The sequence below is a fragment of the Nannospalax galili genome, unplaced genomic scaffold (assembly GCF_000622305.1).
Source record: "Nannospalax galili isolate Female #2095 unplaced genomic scaffold, S.galili_v1.0 scaffold610, whole genome shotgun sequence".
NCBI lineage: Eukaryota > Metazoa > Chordata > Mammalia > Rodentia > Spalacidae > Nannospalax > Nannospalax galili.
Window position 1 is genome coordinate 1,777,263 of NW_008329141.1, and position 20,821 is coordinate 1,798,083.

The window sequence follows — 20,821 nt, forward strand, 5'->3', positions numbered from 1 at the left end:
CAAAGCATCCATAAAAGTCCTCAAGTGTTGTGCTCCAGTTTCAGAGGTTTTCAATGACAAATTAGAAAAACATCTAGACTGGAGCACTTAAGAGGGTTGTGGGAAGGGAAGGCACAACTTTGGAAAAGTAGAGGCTTGCAACCCGGTTCAGAAGCTTAGCTAAAACTGTCTGGAGTTGGGAAGATAGAAGTCATGGGAGGAAGGCCTCAGACTGCAGAGCTCTCTAGCAACTGAAAAGCTAGATCCCATCCCCAGAAGTCCGGTGCCCAGCTTCCCAGCCACCAGCCACCAGGAACGAACTGAGAAGCCAACCCTTCAGGATTATAACCTGGAAGGCCTGGATCTGCAGGAAAACCTGACTTCAGGTCTCCTGGAACTCAAAAGGCAGACAGTCCTATAGGGAATTCACCTAGTCCAGTGATGCCGATGTAGAAGGACAACAGTCAATGTCTTCCAGAATCTGGGCGGCCAGATCTGCAAGCACAAGATGTGATTCTATTTGACTTTCCAAATCAAAGTGCATTGATTGGAGCCCAAAGAGTTCACGGCACATAACTGTCTTAATTAAATCTGTTATAAACAGACAAATCACTTCTTGCTCTTGCACAGAGAACTTAGAAAGATGACAGAGGGTCTGGCAGAAACCAGACTTGAGGGAAGTTCTTAAAAAAAAGGGGGGGGGGAGTACAAATGAGGCAAAACCAGAAAAAGAATAAAAGTGGATTTTCCACATCCTCAGAAAACAGATGAACTGAAACCAAAACTCAGGATAGCAGGGAAGTCATAAGGGGCAGCCTAGGTTCCCAGAGCAATACTGACTTAAGTCCAGAGCAGGGGAACCAGGAAAGGCAAGAAGTCCCTGAGACCCTGGGTTGGTTGGGGAAGCACTTTGCTACTAGGGAGAAGACGAAACAATTGAGAGCGATGGGTGGTCATAGAAGGGTGGAGAACAGATTGAAAGGAAAGTTATCTGGAAGTAGCCTTCTCTGAAAGCAAATAGAGATACACACCCACAGCTCAAGATCCATGCGACCTTTCTGGTATCATAGCTCAGCACCGGCTGCAGAAATCTTAAGGGAGAGAAGGGTCAGGCACTCTGGTGTTGCCAGTCTCTGGATAAGGAGGGCAGAGCTGTGAAGGGTCAGCCAGATGCCCTTTTCTTCCTGGAATGTGAGAAGGGGTGGGTCTATTGCCCTGACTCTAGAAGTTACCTGGCAGAGGTAACCCTCTGCAGACTTCTGGTCTCATCGCCTAAAACCACTGTAACTAAGGAAGCCCAGTTAATTTTTAAAGCTAAAAGTGGAAAGGGAAATTTCCCCAGAATGCAGTAAACACAGGCGATAGGCAGGCGATAGGCAGGCGATAGGCGTGCACAGGTTTGGGTATGCTTCTATTAACTTCTATTAACTTCTGGAGCTAGTATCTTCCTCCTCAGCAACTCAACCTCACATCTTTTCACTGACTACTTATCATAGAATTACATTAATATATGACTCCAAAAATACCCTGCATTTCGTTAGGCTGACATTTCTAAGCACCGGTTATGTTGCACTTGGTAAGAAATTTAACTTCAGGTAAATTTTAGCACACTTTTCCAAAAGTCTTCTTAAACCTCTGTTTTACCTCCATGGGAAAAAAACAAAACAAAATAAAACAAAAACAAATCACCATGCTTGGTGAAAAACACACTTAGATTGTTTTTAGGTTTTAGAGATTTTTGTATAGGTAGAAGCAACTCTGCAGACACTAATGAACAAACGGGCTGTTAGCCCTTCTTATGCAGGGAAGTTCTTCTATACTTTAAAATTACGGTTTGGTTCACAGATGGAAAAAATATTCCACTGTTAAAAACATGCTTAAAATGGTTAGAAGTAAAAATAAAAATTTAGAATGTATTGTAGCATAGAATTCTGTGAACGAAAAGCAACAGATAACCATTAGGATCGGCAGTCAGAATGCAGTGAAAGTTAATGAAAGAGGAAACTATTAGGAAATCACTGCAGGTTCTTTTCCTAGCACATAAAATGAGGGAAAAATCTTCAGAAACCCCCTTCCCTCCGGTTTTCTTGTGCAACTGGAATTGTCTACATCTTGTCCCCCCAAATCACCACAGTTCACCTTTCTAAAGTCTCCACTCTGAAGCATAATCATGATTGTTCTGCTGGCCAAGTACTTTTGAAACAAACAACTTTGCCACATTCACAGTCACACACACCACACAAACGCACACAGTTGTCTGTTTCTGAAAACGGGAGGCAGAGAGAGAGAGAGAGAGAGAGAGAGAGAGAGAGAGAGAGAGAGTCAGTCGAGCTTAGGTAACCAACAAACCCAATTACTAGGCTTTATTGATACTAAAAGGAAAAGTTCCCCTCGTAAAATTTCTCCGAGCTTATTAGTTATTTAAATCAGCTCCGGGGCTGGACGAGCGACGCCTCAGGCACCTTCCTTTGGTTCCCGGAGGTGAGCAGTCAGCGTCGGTGCACTGACCCACCACCCCTTGCTAGGGACTAGGCAAGAGCGGCCGAAGGCAAGGGCAGCAAGCTGAGGTGAGCCACTTGGTAAGGGGTGTCAGGCCTGGCATGCATGGAGAGAGCTCAGCATGGTGTAGGGTAGGACACTGGGTACCAGACTTCAGAAATAAACAGGTCATACACAGCCAGTAATGAGGCTGTGGGCAAGCAGGCCAAGTGGTCACGCTGCGCGACAATTGAGCCTGCCGGGTGGCACTGCCCTATCTCAGGTAGCGCTGGGCACTGGTCCCTGAGACCTGGATCTAGCCCAGCGTGGAACCCGCGGACTCAGGCGCCCACGGCTCGTCCTGTGGTGTAGCTCTGGAAGCTTTGTAAATGGGTGCGCACTAGGTGAACTTATACCTTTCTGGGTTGGTTATTCAATAGCTGACAGTTCCACTGCGTGTAGTTGTGTATGTGCATGAGTGCGGGGTGGGGGCGATGGGGTGGGTAGAGAACTGAATTTATTTGAAATAAGCCCCAACCTACCCAGCGAAGTCCTCTAAGCTCGTCTGGGGGCTCTCACGTCCTGATGTGGCTCCAGGATGGCGCCAGGTGATGTCCAGTTCTGTTAGGTTTGTCCTCAGGACCCAGAGGGAAGGTTCGGCGGGTGGGAGAAAACTAAGTTCCGGGACGCAGGCGTCAAAGCCACCTGGATCTACACCGGACGTCAAGCCTTGAGGGACTAAAAGGGTGTCTGAGAGGGGTTTCCTGCAACCCTGAAATCAGTCGACGCTCCGACCACGGAGGCTTCTACATTCCCCCCTCCACTAGGGGGGCTTCTACATTCTCCACTCTCTAGGAGTGTGGACCGACGGAAACACTGACTGCGCGCCTCATCCTTGGTCCCAGTAAGTGCCTGGGACCTTGAGTCCCCCAGCAATCTTTCTCTGCTTCTCGGGGCAGTTCGAGCCCAGAGCGGGCCCAGAGTCTTAAGGCTCTCGGGTCACTGCTGCTAGAACCCGCTGGCACCCAGCTGCCTGAGCTCCCCTGCCCTGGCTAGGGATGGACCGCAATTCACCGTGCAAGTCCGCCTGCCTGGAGTTTGGGGTTCGGATGGAATAACATGCCCTGCGCTTTTTAGGTGTAGGTCTCATTAAAAGAGATTAAAGCAAACTGCAGGCAATGATGTTTTGCGCGCGTCCTGCGTTTTGGTGTTGGGTGGTGGAATGGTCCTAGGCCCTGGACCCCACCTCCGCCCCTCATCTTAACCTATGGTCTCCTGGCAGGGCGGTAGGGCCCGGCTCCAGCCATCGCCTTTGGTTTTAGTCGCAGCCCACGCGGTGGCGCTGTCGGGAGACCGCGCCTGCACTCTGGGCGGGGACCCGGGGCAGTGACCGGTCTCGAAGGTGGAGGGACCTGGACAACTAGTCAAGGCTGCGAGTTCTTCGCCTTGGGCCTGAGTCCCTCTACCCGGGTTGGTGTTTCCCAAAGGAAGACTCCGCGGGTCCGGAACGCTACCCCAGGCCGCCCACCAGCAAAGTGGAGGCGGGTGGCCCCGGAGGACCCTTTGACCATTTCTTGACTCCTTCCCCTTGCCTTGTTAACCTCCATCATCAACAGTGGATTTCTATACACAAACTAGATTGGCAGGACGGTCGTTTCTCGCTGAGCTGCATGCAGCCTAAGGAAATCAGTTTTCAGGACGAGGAGGAAAAAAGGCTTCGGCCAGGGAGCCGGGAGTAGGGGGTGTGGGGTGGGATTGCGGTGTGACGCCTGGGGTGCCCAGTCCTAAGGCCTTCTCTTGTCGGGCCTCCCACCCCGTGACGACGGACCAGACATCCAACTATTTCACCCAAGGACTCTCTCCCAGGTCTGAAATCTGTTTCCTATCTTTTCGTGCAAGCAAAGTCCACCCGTGCCTATCTCCTTCACTTGGGACCACAGTCTGAAAGTTGCGGGTCCTATCCTGGGTCACTTCACGGACTACCCATCATATCACATATCCCTTTATATCCCTTGGGCTTTGGCACAGTTTGTTCTGACCTCCAACTCCCTGGCCTCTTGGGAGCCAGGCTCACATCTAAGGCAGACTAGTTGCCTTCCACCGGTTTCCAATCAGTCGTCTAGTGGGGGTGTATCTCTGTCCAGACCACAGTTGCATGTTCATTTGATGACCTTTGGAGAACCTCACTGCTCCTACATCCTGTGGCCCAAAGGCTGCCACACTGCTCCGCCCAGCCCAGGTCCCTAGAGCGGTTGGAGGATCCGGGAGTAATTTGTGTTTGCCTGGCACTGGAAGATATCTAGGGTTCTGATGCCCACAAGGAAGCTGTACAACTAAGGAAGCAAGTGCTTCTGTGCTGTGGTCACTCCCTAGAGCAGTCTGAAAAAGAGCTTAAACCCATCCTGGTCTACCTGTCCTTTAACGTTCATCCCTTCTCTGGCATTCAGCCCGTAGCCCTTGTTCACTGAGAGCATCCTGTTTTTCAATCTAAGCCCTGTACCCGTATATTGTCTTTGGTAAGTGCCTGTTGCCTAACTGCCTGGACAGACCTCGGAGGAAATTGGCCTCAGACTTGATGTGAGCATCCTTAGAAAGAACTGATCTCCCTCACACCCAACACCCCTTCCCTAGTGGAGCCAGCTCCAGAACAAGAGGTTGGGCATTTTGGTTTAGTCCCATTAAGTTTTTTAACTGTGTATCCTGGGGTGGAGGGAAAAGGCAGCACAAATTTCCAGTGATCTCTAAAAGGCTGCGCACCTCTGGGAGGACCTCTTTGCCTGGATGACCAAACTTGAAAGCCCTAGAGCCTGGGGATGAATGCTGGGCCATTGGAGGCTGGGTGACTGCGCCAAGTAAGGACTTACTGAAGGCTTGGCACTGCGTCCCACCAGGGCAGTGCTGCTTAGGTGGTTCATAGCCACATCGGTGAAGGAAGGCTGACCTGGTGGAGGACCTGCAAGGCCGAAACCTCAGAGGTTACAAAGCAAAATCGAACTATGTCGCCATTAAAAGTGCAGGCTGTAAGAGATCACAGAAGAAAGGCCTGGAGAGACAGAAAAGGCAAAGACACGGCAAGTAGAAAACGGATCAGTTAAAGCTCAGCCTATAAGGATCCGTTGATTTATTTTTATTTTTAAAATAACAAATTCCAGTGTGATTGTGAAAGACCGGTGACCTCTGATTAAATAACACAAAAAATCGGGGATAGGAGAAGGGTCAAAAGTCTGAGCAGATTCCCCACAAAAATTCCAGTCCGAAGCAAACCCGGGATAAAAAAGCCCCAGATGTGAACATTACATTTTGCTCATAGAGCAAATTATCTCCTAACTAGGGGGAAAAAGAGTTTTGGATGAAAATATTTAAAAAGACAAACGTACTTACACCATTTTTTAATAGTGATTTTCTTTAAAAAATGTTTGGAAATCAATCATGAGAAATACAAAATGAAACCAAACAAAATCTTTTGAATCATCATCAAATTTATTTACTGTTTTTAAAAAGTGGAAAACAACAAAAAATCAAAGTATTTAAAATATCTCTTACTGCAGAAACTAAACATGCTTGAAATAATTGCTTTAGTAGAAATGAGGTCAATGTTAAAATTATGTTGGGAAAAGTATATGCAATTTGAAACAGAAAAGGCCTTTATTAGGGGAAAAACTAAAGTGGAAAAAAATTCACACTGGGCATACATGGCAAAACTTTCTAGAATTCTCTTTTTGTAAACTGTGAAAAAATTGCAAAATGTTTTACTGAAAATAAATCTATCAACATTCAAAATACATTTCTGGTAATGACTTATCGAACTTGACATTTTCCTGTATGTTAAATATTATTTATGTATTTTAAACTGTAATTTTAAATAATTCAGACTTTTTGTCCAAAATGATTTTATTTTCACTATCAAAAGCGGACAAGAAAAATCAAATTTGAAAAGGTGCAGAATCTAGCCACAATGAACATTTAATTGAACTTAATTGTATACTTTATTTAAACAGCCTTTCTTGGGGGTTTAATTATTTAGAATCAATAGTTCCCTTCAAAACATAATAAATGATTTACACTTTATAAAATATTAACCTATTAACAAAACAGCCGTGTTGTGTTGTTTATAAGAGTGTAACTGAAGTCGCATTATCATGCTGTTGACACAAGCCTGTGAGGTTAGCGAAGTGATCCTTAACGAAATGTAAATGAAGATCTTCAGACAGTGGTGTTTATAAAATAGCTCATTAATGACAGGATAGAATCGTTCCAACCATTCGCATCATCAGATATAATAATAGTGACGAATCAGGCAGAAAAGATCCTCACTAAACGATTTGCATTTTCCCCCCAGAAGTACTGAGTCCTAATATCATCAATTCCTCTAAGTTCCTGGACATTGATCAGGAGGAGGTGGATCCCACAGTTCCAACACCAAGGTAAGGAAAGAAAAGGGCTTATTATCGTTAAGATATTAATAAGATATATACCATTCTCCATTTTGAAAACGGGATAAATTTGACAGGAGTAGTAGTTAAGTTTTTGCAACACCCCCTTCTCATTTCGCTTTGCTACTGCAGATTTTTTAAAAAGTGTGTCGATCAAACTCAACAATTTGCTTCTTTGCTGCCAGAACCCTTTTTAGCTACCTCTTCGGATTGATTTACTCAGGCCACTTAGTTTTCACAGATTTCGAGTTTTCTCCATTCCCTTTGGCTGGGGATGTTGGTAGGGGCACGGAATTTGGGAAAGTAAAAAAGGAAGAGACTGCCTAAAACTTTGGCAGCTCTGGGCAGGATTACTACCCCGCTAGCGTCCTTTCTGAGCTTGGCTGGGCTCCGCTGCCCGGTCGCACTAGGCTTCTTTTGAACACGGTGGGTAGCTCCAGGGTGTGGGACTCACCCGGCTCTGGGCACCAAGACCTGGGCCAAGGACAGGTTTCCTTTCGGGAACCCTTGTTCTTCCAGAAGCTCTCAGGCCTCCTAGGCCGTGAGCTTGCCGCCCGTGGGAGTGGGTGACGATGCGAGTGGACAGCAGCCTGGTCCTGGGCACTATCTGCAGACTCAGCTTTCCACTGCCCCAGTGTAGGACCAGGATTTCCAAAATTGCCCCCGAGCGCGTTTCCCGAAACTGAATTTAATTTGGCCCTCTGGCGCCGCCGTACAGTCAACGCTTCTTAAGGGGGACCAGTGGCACTGGCAGCCCGTGGAGGGAGAGTCCTTGGGGTCCAGGGGAATGGGGGGGCGGGGAGAGCCAAGGTGTGCTGGAGGGACAGGAGGCGCAGGGGGGGCTGCTTGACCCGGAGGCCGGCGGAGACTCAGTTCACATTTTCTCCCCCTGCGTCCCAGCGGTGGACCGTCGCCGATGCCCGGGGCGTCTCGCGGGGGCCCTAGCCCCTGCCCACGTGCTTTTTCTTAAGGAGGTTCGCGCCCAGGCGGGACCATCAGGACAAAAGCGCGGCCCGAAGTTGGGTCCGCGCCGGGGTAGTGCTCGCGCCACCTTAAAAGGCACCAGGGCTAGAGTCAGGCGGCGGGCGGCTTCGGCCGCGCGAGTCGGCAAAAGTTTGTGGCTGTTACGCTTTCTCGGGACCTGCGGGAATGTTCTGGTTCGGCCTCGCTCAGGGCGGGGAGGCCGGGTCCTCATGGCACAGCTTTGCTCGCGCCCGAAGCCGGGGTCTCGAGCAGCTCCGGGTCTCCTGGAGCCGGAGTCCCGCAGCCCGAGGCGGAGAGCGCTCTGGCCGCCACCGCGTCCGGCCTCCGGACGGCCGGGGCTGCGCCGCCCGTAGTGTCGGCAGCGCTGAGAGCGCTGCCATCCCGGGATGCTGCCCGCCCTGCTCCCACCGAGCAACCCTCTCTCCGGTGCCACTCGTGGGCCGGCGGCCCGGGGCCTCGCTCCTAGCGTTCGGTCCACCCGGGCTATTGTTCCGGACCCGCGGTCGAGCGAGATCTGAGGAGGCCGCTCTCCCCGCACGCGGCGGCCCTGACGGTCGGCTCGGCGCGGAGAGGGAGCTCGCCCGCACCGGGAAAAGTTGCTTGGAGGGGCGGAGGCGGCGGTGGGTGGGGGAGGCGGTCGCCTTCCTATCTCCGAAGTCGAAAGTACTCGGCGCAGTTGGCAGCGCCCGGAGCCCAGGCAGCCGCTGCCGCCTCCCGCGCGCGGGTCAGCGCCTCTGTGCCGGGAGACTCCGCACCCAGCGCCCGCCGGGCCGCCGCCTCCACGCTGGGACGAGTGCGCCTAGGGGCTGGGAGAGGCGGCCGCGCCCTGGACTTGCCACAAGGAGGAGGACCAGACCCTGGGCCCCGGCGCCCGGCAGCTCCCTGACGCACCCATCCGCTGGCCGCGGCCATAGCCTCGCGCGGCACTCAGTCCTCTGCCTTTGGTCCTCCGGCGGCCGGCGCACGAGGTCCTTGCCACCCGGCTCCCACCGCCGACTCTCCCGGTCTTCCTCCTCCTCCTTTCTCCCTGCCTCCCACCCGCCCCCTTGCCTGTCCCTCTGCCTCCTCCGCAGCCCCGCTGCCGTTGGGTCGCCGAGCTCACAGCGATTGATTGATTGATGTTTAATTTCCTGCCAGGCGGGGCCCCTCTCCCCCCGCAACCTCCCCAGCCCTCCACCCCGCCCCCCACTCCGCTCCTTCATAGCGGTGGATCAGTCTGGCTTGGGTTTAGATCCGTCCCCCATCCCCATCCCCATCCCGAAATAACCCAGAGACTTCCCCTACCCCCACCCCAAATTATTATTTTGAAGGCGCTAGATCTGGGGACGGAAAGGGGGAGGGGAAGAAATCGGAAACCGAGGACAACCCAAAAGGACTCACTTTGCCTGATGACTCAACGCAACTAATAATCATCTCCCTCTCAGTGTGTCTCTCTGCGGCTTGTCAGTGAGTCCGGCTCTGGCTTCTGGCAGAGGCGGCCGACAGGGGAGAGGTTGGAGGTGACAGCTTGGGCGGCTGCCGCGTTTTCTCCTGCGCGCGGTGCGGGGTCCCTGCGCCTCCTCGGCTCTCGGTGGCACTGGCCCCGCGGCTGCCGCCGCGCCTCCCGGAGAGCTAGCGGCTTCGCGAGCCTGCAGCCGCCGCCTCCCAGTTCTCAGCCCTGTCTCTCCAGAACCAGTCTCCTTTCCGAAGGTGTGAAAGGCTCTTTCAGCCTCCTCTCTCCCCTCCTCCGCTGTCCCCTCCCCCGCTTGCTCGGGTGCCCTCTGAGGAGTGCCCCCCCCATCATCATCATAACAGCCATCTCCGCACCAGAAGAAGACACCCTGACCCAGGACCTTAAACGTTAGAACCCGGGGAAGAGGAAGAGACCAGGAGTAAAGAGAAAGGAAGACTAGAGCAGCACTGCGAAGCACAGCACCAGAAACTTTCCACCCTGGATTCTCTACTTTTGCTCCATGGACAGAGCCCCAGCCAGCCAAGTTTCAGACAGACCGTGAGCAGTAAGTAGGCAGGGCCAGGGCTCCCTCGCGGCTCCGCACCGCCTGCCGGGTGCGGGGAAGCCGGGCGCGCTAAGTTCCCTCGCTGGGCTCTCAGGCGTCCGACGGCTGAGCCGGGAATGCGGGTGGAACCTGGCTCACAGCCCCTTCGCGGACTCCGCAGCATCTCTCCCGTCCTTCTCCCTTCATGTCACCCCACCTTGTCTCTATGACCGGTGGTGACAGAGCTTCTCCCGCGGCCGAAGGTTCGCGAGGATTCCCAGCGCTCCAGGTTGTGCGCGGTTTCTGCTTCTCGCGCGTGTCAGTGACAGCGCGATCGCCGTTTCATCAGGTGTTTCCCCTTCTTCTCGGTCCCTCCCCCCCCAAATTCAAGGGTGCCGAGGACTTCGAGGAGCGCGCTGCCCGCCTAGGGACCAGGGAGGAAAAACTTTCCAGAGTGATTTAAAGATTGGGCTTAATGAAGGCTACCTCTGCACCTAAGAATTTAATTTTTTTTCTTAACGTTTTATGCTTAACGGCTTAAAAAAAAAAAAGCACTCAGGATCAGATGCAGACAAGAATGCTTCAAAATAGTGAATGCAGTCCCAGCTGTTGTGATGGAGGCTATCCTGTTAAATACCTTCAAACCAGCATGTTCTTTGGGATGCTCATTAATGTGGAGTTCTGCTTAAATTTTGTGCAAAGGTGTGTGTGTGTGTGTGTGTGTGTGTGTGTGTGTGTGTGTATACATACCTGTACGTTGTGTATTTACTCCATAAAGGGGAAAAGATGTGATTCTATCCATTGATCCGGCCTTTGGCTCCTGCCTGGCCACTCACAGCGCATTTATCAAGTGACTAATTTGCTTGTGGAGTTGTGCAGGACCCTGCTCCTTCCTCGGTAGTGTGGGACCTTGTGTTGAAGTGCTGCCCCTCTGGAACGCACCCCCTTCCCAGGGGAGGCTTTCCCATTCGGGGAAGGCGCCTTCCCACACTGCCCCAATGAATGGACCACTGCTAAGCGCTGTGGGCACAGACTAGGTCGGCGCCACCCAGGGCTAACTTTTGGGGATTAGCAACTGGGAAGGGTTGCAGCACCTCAAATTCTGCAGCGTTGGGGCCTCCGGTGCAATGTTGGGACCCGCTTCCCGGGGGCCCTTGGGCAGCGTGGGAGGAAGTTTGTGTGGCTGAGGTGCAGAGCTCTGCAACTGGCCTGAAAGTCTATCACGTGTGTGAGCGCTTTTCCCTCTTTTTTTTCCCTCCCCCTTCCCTCCCCTCCGCCCCCTCCCTAGGTCCCTGCGCGTTTTATTGCGACCTGCCGGTGGGAACTTTGTCTCCGAGTCGGAGCAGCATGGAGCGGCGGAGCGAGAGCCCGTGTCTGCGGGACAGCCCCGACCGGCGGAGCGGCAGCCCGGACGTCAAGGGGCCTCCCCCGGTGAAGGTGGCCCGGCTGGAGCAGAATGGCAGCCCCATGGGAGCCCGCGGGAGGCCCAACGGCGCAGTGGCCAAGGCCGTGGGAGGTAACAGCCCGGAGCGGGAGGCGCGCAACCCGCGGCCTTAGATGATGGCCCGGGTGTCAGGGTTCAGGTTGATTAGGTGCTGTTTCGGTGTAGGATTACAGGAAGTCGATTCCAGGTTGCCAAATAATGCCCTAGTCTCCTCCGCAACTGGTAGCTTCATCTCGAGTTAAAACAAGAAAGTGGTTTACCCAGAGGGTGGCATTTTTTGGGCACTTTGCCACTGTGTGCTGAGGTGTTGGCAGGTTTATGTCACAGCCAGCTAACTGTTTCTAGATTTTCCTAGAGAGCTTTTTAATGTTCTAACTCCTTTGCCTTGCCGTGGGTATCTGTTCTAGGGATGAAGTTTAAGTGCCTTGGCTTGATTGGATAGTGGTTAATGCTCAAGTGGCAGCAGGAGGGAGAGTGTTGGTGTTCCTTTGTAGCTAGGACAGTGCTTTAGACAAATGAGTGACAACTGGGTAAAAGAAGAGCCACTGTGAATCTGTTAGAGATTTGATGCTGAGGCTGTCTGTAAAGTTTAGACACTGGCATTTGTAACTTTGTGAAGAATTAGAGAACCCGGAGAAATAGCAGCTATTTTATTTGTTACCTGCTGTTTTCCCACCCAAGAATTAAATATTATTTAAATACAGTCTTTTGCTGATTTTAGTACTTATACAGATACTTCCTTTAGAAATGGTTAGGAAAAGTAATCTTACAAAATAAGACAGAAATGTAGACACTAAAATATTTTTGGATTTGCATACCCGTCACCTAGCTGTCTTTTACTTGTAAAACTCAGAGTTTTACATGAATGCAGACTTTTTTGTTTGTGAGAAACTACTTATTAAATTTTATTATGTCTACTCCTGCCCCCATATTTTCGACAGCTTATTTAATATAATTCTTTTTATTGACTTGAATAAAATGGGATACAAAATCCTAGCAAAACCCAGGGATGAGGTCACATGCCTATGTTTAAGGTATCCATTGTATTTTGTAGTAAATACTCAAGCTTGAAATATCTCCATGCATCTTATAACATGATAACTTTTCTGTTTTTACTTATTTTTTGCTATTTTTCTTTGTGGTAGACATTCAGGATGATATGCCTTAATTGCCTTCCTCTCAATTTTTAAAATTTTGGAAAAAATTATTTGGCTATTGAGTGTGACTTTTGCATCTAACCGTTTAGAGATGTGAAAATACACTTTTAATCTTTCAATGAGGCAAAAACAAAACAAAAAAACTTGTCAGCTCTGTGACTCACTTTCCAAAAGTGGGGTTCCTAAATGTGTTGTTGTGAGTCTGGAGTAATGACCTGAGATTTTTGGATATTCACTTATACACACACACACACACACACACACACACACACACACACACACACACACACATGGAAGGGAAAGTCATAGCACATGGTAGGACCAGGCTTGGGATGCTGTAAGTGCTGATAATGTCTGGTTGAAACGTTTTTGGAAATGTTTAGAGGTAGTGTATTCTGAAAATGGCCTTTTGTAATAAGAAAAATCTTAAACAGAATTTCAGTCTCATTTTGAAAACCTAGTGCAATTCACTACATTCTCCAAATTTCCTGAGGTCTCTCAACAGTTTAGAATGTAACTGTTAGAATCTATACTTTCCTTAAACAAAGTTGCCTTTTTTCCCTTTCATATCATATTGAACTATGAAAGATACTGCTTCATTCTGTCCATTAAAATGCCTTCAGTGTGAAGTGGTGGTTACTTCCAACATTTCTAAAATTCTAATTCAAATTTGATACAAACTAAAATTATTGTCTTTTTGAAGAACAATAGATTTGTTTTAATGAACTGCCTTAATCACCACCTTGGAGGATTAATTTAGTAATATCAAAGGTCTTACTAGAAACCTCCCAAACTGAAAATAAAATGACAGTATTTTATCCTAATGTATAGCATTATAGTACTAATAGTAAAGTGATTACAATTGTGTATGGTTTATTTCTAAATATGCTTTTTTTTTTAAAAAAAGAAAGTTTCAGTTCTCTACAGCATGATTATTTAGAAAGAAATTAATTTTGAGAACTTAAAATATAATGACAGAATATAAAATTTTGTTGTACGAAGCTTTCTTATTGAATGTTAATTATTTTTGTGGGCTTCAGTCTATATAGTTTCTAAACATATACTAAAATGTTATACTTTTATGTCTTTATAACTTTTAATCATGTGTATAGGCTGGATGAACGCCAAACCTTTTTTTAAAATGTACATTCTAAGTTTTTAAAAAACTTTCAAGTATATTTCAAGATAGAGATACTTTCTAATTAAAACTTTTTTCTTTCAACATAAGGTAAATGTGAAATAGATTTTATTTCTACCACTCTGCATCCTTTTGTTGAATTTTCTTTATAAAACAAGCATAGATAGCCACAAAATATTTGTAGCTCTGTGTCATTTACTATGGTTTTTGGTTATCTTGCACTCCTGTCAATGTCATCAAATAAGCATGAGGTGAAAAGAGAGCTTCATGTTTGGGAGCACATATTTGTTAATCTTAAGTGTTTTTCTTTCTGTGAAGTTTCCCTCCTTGAAGAAACAGGGGAAATCATTAAATTAATTGATTTCTCAATAAAATAGCAATTTATCTCACTGCTTTTGATAAGCAGGGAGAGACAAACATTTTTGGTTGACTACAATAGTAAATTCTGTTGTTTTTTAGGAGCAGGAACTTGTTAGGATTTTTGATGAGCATTAGATATATTCACACACAAAAAAGGGATCGTAATTTTAGTGTCTGTGTAAACCAGTTGAAGTGGTAAATACTCTTTCATAGTCCCTAAGGTTGGGTTTTAAGAAGAGACTTAAAAGCCAGTGTGTTGTTTACAATGGATAGCTTTAGAAGAGGATTAGAAACTAGATCAGCTTTGCTTTGGCTAAGATGTTTTTGCTCTTATTTAAGCAACGTGTTTCAAAGCATGTATGTAGTAAAATATAAGTGCTCAGATGTATATGACAGTCAGCTTTTATAGAAGGTCCTAGGGAAAAAAAAGGCTAATATCTCTTTAAAAAACATATGAAGGCTGGGAGAGAGTTTAGTGCAAGCAAGAGCTCTGTGGTGTTGACAGCTTTATATCCCTGCTGGGTAACATTCACTTACTAGAATTGGCGTCCCCTCTCAGCTAGTAATTCACTCCATAAGGATTTGGAAAAAGGATGATTAATGGTGGGGAAATTTATACTTGTGAAATTGTTGATTAAAACTTATAGGTGTATTTGAAGACTTAGAAAAAGAAGAGATTATTAAGGACGAGTAAAATAAGAATCAGATGATCTTTTTTACCATTCTTAGCAGGAGTCCCTCAAATGTTCTGCTGTGTGGAATGCTTTAACCACACAACCTACAGCTAAACTGAAAGTGTGGCCAGAGAAGTCTGCAGAGGAAGCCAGGCATTCTGCTTTCCTCCTGGACTGTTGGAGGGGCTAACCAGTTGTGCTTTAATAGCAATAAATTATTGTGCATCATCCATTGTTAACACAAGCATTTTCGCTTTTTAATGTTTGGCTTAAAGAAGAACTTTCAGACAGCTTTATTTAAACTGAATGAACAGTGCTTGGCTATACCAGATGGTGTATTTGCTGATAGGAGGCATTAAACATCAGAAATCTTTTTGATATTTTTCTTTCTCCTATGAATTTTTTAATGATTTTTTTCAAATGGGGTGTTAAATGTTCTAGTTTATTTGGGGGAAAAATTAAACATTAGGAATATCTTATAGCAATATCTGCTCTTTGGGGGAAAATTGATTATATTTCAAAAACATTTTGCTTTAAAATAATTTTATATTATTGAAACGCTACTGGCTGAAGTTACCCAGTAGTGAATCCAACTGAAGTATGCCTGCTCCCTTGCTCCCAAGCCTCTTTCAAGAACATGGCTGTCTTGTTGCAAGGGAAAAGCATCATTAAACAGTGCACAATGGTGCATTTAAACGGGGCAGCAAATGTGATCAAGACTGTCAGGCAGAGCCTCATTTAGAGCTGAGCATCCTCTACAAGAGTCCTCTTAATTGTCTATGTGTGGAGCATTTCCTTTTAGATTAAGAGTCAAAGAAAGGTGGATCAGGTCAGGTGTAGACACAGAATAAGTGGTAGTGGAGGGGTAGTTTACTTTTTGAAGAGTGGCAATAGGAAAAAGTGTAAAGTGTGTAAAGGTTATAGTGTAAAGTGTATAGTGTAAAGTGTAATATTTATTTATTGAAATGTATAAAATATTTCAAAATACAATGTCAACCTAGGAAAATGGAGAAAACTCCATTTCCAAGTATGAACACCATAATATTTGTAGGAAAAACCTAGGTTCAAGAGAAGCCTTCCCTCTTCCACACACATTATTATTATATTTTTAAATTTAAAGGTTTAAGATCTTTTAAATAGAGTGTGAACTTAGACTTTGGGGTCATCTAACAGTCTAACATGTCCTCTGGAGTTTTGCTGAGGTAGAAAAATAGCCCTTCTCTAAAGTGTTTTCAGTCCTTGGCCTGTTATTAAAATAAAGATATACTTGGTTAAAAAATATATGCAATGGAACATACACATTAAACAGAACATAGGGTATCCGCCCCTCAAAGCTCTGAGCATAATTTGGTGTTTCAAGTAATTTTGGAAACCGTATGTTCCATCAGCAGAAACCCACTGACCATTATATAGTCAGGATCATCTGCAGTGGCGTGTGTGTGTGTGTGTGTGTGTGTGTGTGTGTGTGTGTGTGTACTGTAAGAACTACTGAGAAATCCCTTAGGCATTTTAACCCCTGTTAAAATGGTTAAACCCATGTTTTTTAACCCCTGCAGAAAATAAGCATTATTTTCGTTTTCTTGGGTATTGTGATGAGCAGTCGGTCTATGCATCCTAGACAATCCTATGTTGATTCTTTTTTCCTTTTATTTATTTATTTTTTAAATTCGTCTATCTCTATCTCTATTGGGAGAGAAAATGGATTAATCATCATTTATTAGGTATCTCAGAATTAGAATTTGAGTGATTTTAAGAATGAATCAACTTAATTTCCGGCAATCTTTTGGTATAGCTTGAAGACAGTAAGTGGTGAGGCTTGATGGTTCTACTTTGGTAATTTAATAACCCCCCTTTTTTTTCAAAGAAAAGAATTCAATGTTGGAGCAGTTCGTATGACTATATTTAAGAGATATGTTACAGTAACAGGAGTAGATATATTCTATATTGTATCCTTTTCTTTGGTTACCTGTATCATTTGAGAAATTTTTGGTTTTTCTTGAGATAAAATTAATGCAAATTCTCACCATTAAGATTATGAATTCTACATTTGGTGTGTAGACTGTGTGCACGTAGCTTGTTTTATTTCTGGAAGCCAAACTTCATCCTGCATAGTATGCAGCACATAAATCACTACAATAACTGGGTATTTTTTTTTAAATAAGTAGGCTTAAAAAATTCTGTAGAAACACATAGTAACATAGCAACTTTTACTATCTTATACTAATGCTGAGGTACAATGGCATTTTAGAACATATTTAAAGATGGAACATTTGACAAAAGTTGTATGTGTAACAGTTTGTCAGTGAAAAGTGACAAGTGGGAAATGACAAATGAAATGTTGGCATCATCACTCTTTATTTTGATAAAAATGTCTCAATTTGCAGTGATATAATACTGTTTCATATTATTTCATGAGTTGTGCGAGATGCATAAGGAGAATTTAGATTTTGTGAACGGGAAATTAGCAGCCCAAACTCTCTTTTCAGAAGCTTTGGCAGCATGTTCCCCTCTCCCTACTCCCCAGGCACCAGAACAGCAGTGCAATGTTGGATCTAACCCATACATCTTAACTCATTATTTTTGAGAAAAAAAAGGGAAATAACTGAAAATGGTTTCAAGCAGGAGACCTTTATGCTTAGCTCAAAAAAATGAAGAAGAGTTGGCCTTTTAGTTTCCTTTTTTCTTTATGGCAATTTGAGGAGTCATTTCCCTCTGCTGCCTACGACTTTGACTCTGTAGGTCTTTCCTTGTGCCCAATCGCCATCACCCTTCAGCATTAACAGGATGCCAGTTAGGTGAGCTCTGAATTTTATTTATTTTAAAGTACAGGAGAGGTTTTGAAAATGTCTGGGTATTATAAATGATCTCTAAATACAAAGGATTCATCATCTGCCTACTTCAGGACAGCATGATTGCTATTTCAAAGTCAAAGTAGATGTCCTGAGTGCAGTCAAGGTATGACTTAAAACTAAAGTTAGTTGGCGACTTACAGATTTTTTTTTTTTTTAAGACACAGATGTAGCTTCTGTAGTGTGCTATTTTTCCATTTTCTGAAGTAACGTTGCTTCCTTTATTGTGATGGGTCAACCAAAGATTTTCCTTCTTTTACACAGAAATAAGCACCATAAGCCTGACATGCTATGGCGTTCATAAAAGCGTTTTGTGACTGTTGTGCACAGTGGCTCATACCTGTAATCTCAGTGCTCAGGAGGCTGAGGCAAGAGGATCCTGAGTTTGAAGGCAGTCTGGGCTACATAACAAGTTTCTGTCCAATCTAAATACACAGTGAGACTTATCTTAAAAATCAAACAAACAAACAAATAAAAAAAAACCCACCAAACAACAATAAGGATAATTCCATGGTAAAGTTTTCAAAATCATGGAATACAATCACAATCTATATCATTTTTTTCAATGAACAGAATTGTGTTATTGCTTAATAGCAAATGACTTAAAACTTGTAGATAAAAAGTCAGTTTAATTAGATGACAGCACAAGGCCCTCTACGGCTGGGTCTTTTGCTCTTATTTGCAAAGCTTGACTTAATCACAGATTAACAAAAATCTAGATGAGCCATAATACCTATAAATATTTTTTAGATATGAAATTATAGCAACTGAATTTATGGCAGGTATTTTTAATTGCTGTCTGTACTTCTAAAGCCCAAACAAGAAAGACACAAAATGAGAGCAAAGTGGATGATGTGTGTTTGAAGATAGCATGAGGAAACCCATTATTTTTTGTGCTAACCTAAAAAATTAATTGGAAAAAGAAAGAGATGAACTAGTAGATGTTATAGTTACTAATTAGATAAATGTGTGAACTATCAAAGCAAACCAAACCAAAAATAAAGCAATCGAAATGTCAAGAATTTAAACCTTGGAATAAAGTTATCAGCAAATCATGTGAGCATACAGCAGGCATACTGGTTAACTATGGTTCTGACACATTAGGCTAATAAAACCCTCTGAGGAAGTATATTTCAGTTTTACTTGTTCCTGATATGATTACTGTTAGTTACTTCATGAGACAAAATGATTTCTTCCTCACTTAGTTGCCATATTACTGGATTGGAGTTCTGTTCTAGCACAGTTGGTTATTAAACTGTGGTAATAACAGAGATCAAAAGAATGAAGAGGCTAGCATTGGGAGCTGCTGCTTATGAAAAGTGGATGTGTTTACACCAGAGTGACGGTTTGTTGCCCACTGATGGCTGCACAGTTACTGAAACGCACTCAGGGCTCAATACCTGTCTTTGTTTCCTTGAATACGCACACAGATCTGAGGAAAAAAAATAGATTCTAGATAAAATAAGTGTCTTCTAAACATTACAGTCTGACAGGAGATTTGCAGGCACTCACAGAAACAACTGGAACTTGGTCAGACTCACTGCAGTTTCCTTTTTCTTTCTTTAAATGATCTTTTATTGGGTTGGGTATGTGGCTAGAAAGCAAGGGTACTGGTTCTGTTATTACTAATTATTTTATTTTACACAAGAAAGTATTTTCTTTACAAAAAGAACTGGTTTGATTAAATATTCTACATGACCACAGAGAAATGACCAAATGCATACACCATAAAAAGAAACTATACTCTGATATTCTCTGATTATGCCTGCGTGGAAATTGAGCATTTTATCATATTTTTTTTTCTAATATTTACACATATAAAGAAAGCCAAAATTGTTATTGTTGATAGCTTATTAGAAAAATGCATTCACATCAAAACTCTTAAAGTTGCTGTTTTTCTTTTTTTTTTAAAATATTTTTTGGTTAATAGAACCAAACTTTCTTTAGTCATAATCCAAAGCTGGTAACAGAGCTGTGTGATAAATGTCTCTTTAAGTGTTGTAGTAAAAGAAAATGACTTGTCTTCTGAGGCAGTAGAGTTTATGTTGTTTTGGACCCATTTCCAAGCAGTGATCGAAAACAGATTACAATAACAATTATACAGTCAGAAGATGCAATATCCATTTCTGCTTTAATTGAGTGAAAGAATAATAAAAACATCATTAAGAAAAATGAGGTGGACCTGTCACAGATTGTACAAATTTTTAGGCTTATAGAAGATGCAGAATAACCAGAGTGCTTTTCTCTTATTCTGCGTTGTTTATCATTAGCTTGAATCTGCATTGGTGCTCTTTCTTCCCTGGAAGGTTCACAGACGAGCCCGTGGGAGTGCCACCCAGGCACCAAAAGTGCTCATCAACTGTATCTTTACATGCACTTTGGCTGGGGACTTCACAGTCACAGTTTTTGAACTATTCCTGAGGTATAAGTAGCCTGTAGCTCCTTTTTTAACCTGTGGAAAGTCCACAGAAACAACTGCTTGCCATGTGTAAGTAGGAGCTAGGTGAGGTCTCTGGCCTCCTCTCCCCTAATTCCTCAGGAAGCTAAAATGGAGAAAGTTTAGGTTGAATAACCAGGACCCTTATTCTTCTCAGTGGGTTTGTGGATAAACCCTAGTTCCCATGTCTTCATGTAACCTGCTTGTGACTCAGGTGACACGGACTGTTGGACTGGACTATCCCTTGAACACAGAGAATCTGGCTTTTATCTACAGTCCTGTGAACCATTGCACTCATCCATAATTCTGAACATGGCCGGGCCTCCAGCTTTCAAGCCCCACTCACACTTGTAGCAGCTCTGGGGGAACTGCAGACAGCAGCCAAGATCAGTGACTGTTTTGTTCACTCTGGGCTGGGTTTGTGACTTGGGAACTTGCAGCTACTGAAAACCTGGTAATGACAGTGGAGTTAGGTCAGGTCTCCTGCTCAGGCCAGAGTACTAAAACTCCAAGTACTGATGATCCCCAGCACAACTGCAGCCCAAGCTTGCATTCAGTTGATTCAGAGGGGATCATTTCTGTGGTCAGTTCCTGAGTGTTTTCTTGGGTCCATTACTTAAAAACAAAACAAAAGAACAAAACAAAACAAAACCCAAAAAACTCTTTCTCTGGGACAACATGAAGGAATGTGATAAGCAGTATGTCCTCTGGCGGACGTCTCAGAAGCCCAGTTCTGTCCTGGGGATCATCCTCTTCAGAGGGAAACTTCTATTGAACAATCCAAAAAAGCTTTTAAAAATTTTATTCAGTTAAGAGAGCTTAGTTAATAGCACCATCATTAAAATACTTTCCTCAGCAAAGGGTTTTTCAACTTTAACATTTATATAACCTAACAGGACTGATGAATGCCAC

The 20,821-nt window shown here is 44.8% G+C and overlaps 1 protein-coding gene across 1 annotated transcript in view; it reads left to right on the plus strand.

The window, feature by feature from the left end:
• The first annotated feature begins 8,660 nt into the window (after positions 1 to 8,660).
• The window catches only part of Satb2 (SATB homeobox 2), a 185,601-nt gene continuing 173,440 nt past the window's right edge, over positions 8,661 to 20,821 (plus strand). Inside the window, exons 1-2 of the mRNA XM_008833425.3 lie at positions 8,661 to 9,871; positions 11,139 to 11,366. Of these exons, the coding sequence (XP_008831647.1) occupies positions 11,198 to 11,366 (169 nt within the window). The 5' untranslated portion in view covers positions 8,661 to 9,871; positions 11,139 to 11,197. The remainder of the gene's footprint in view (positions 9,872 to 11,138; positions 11,367 to 20,821) is intronic.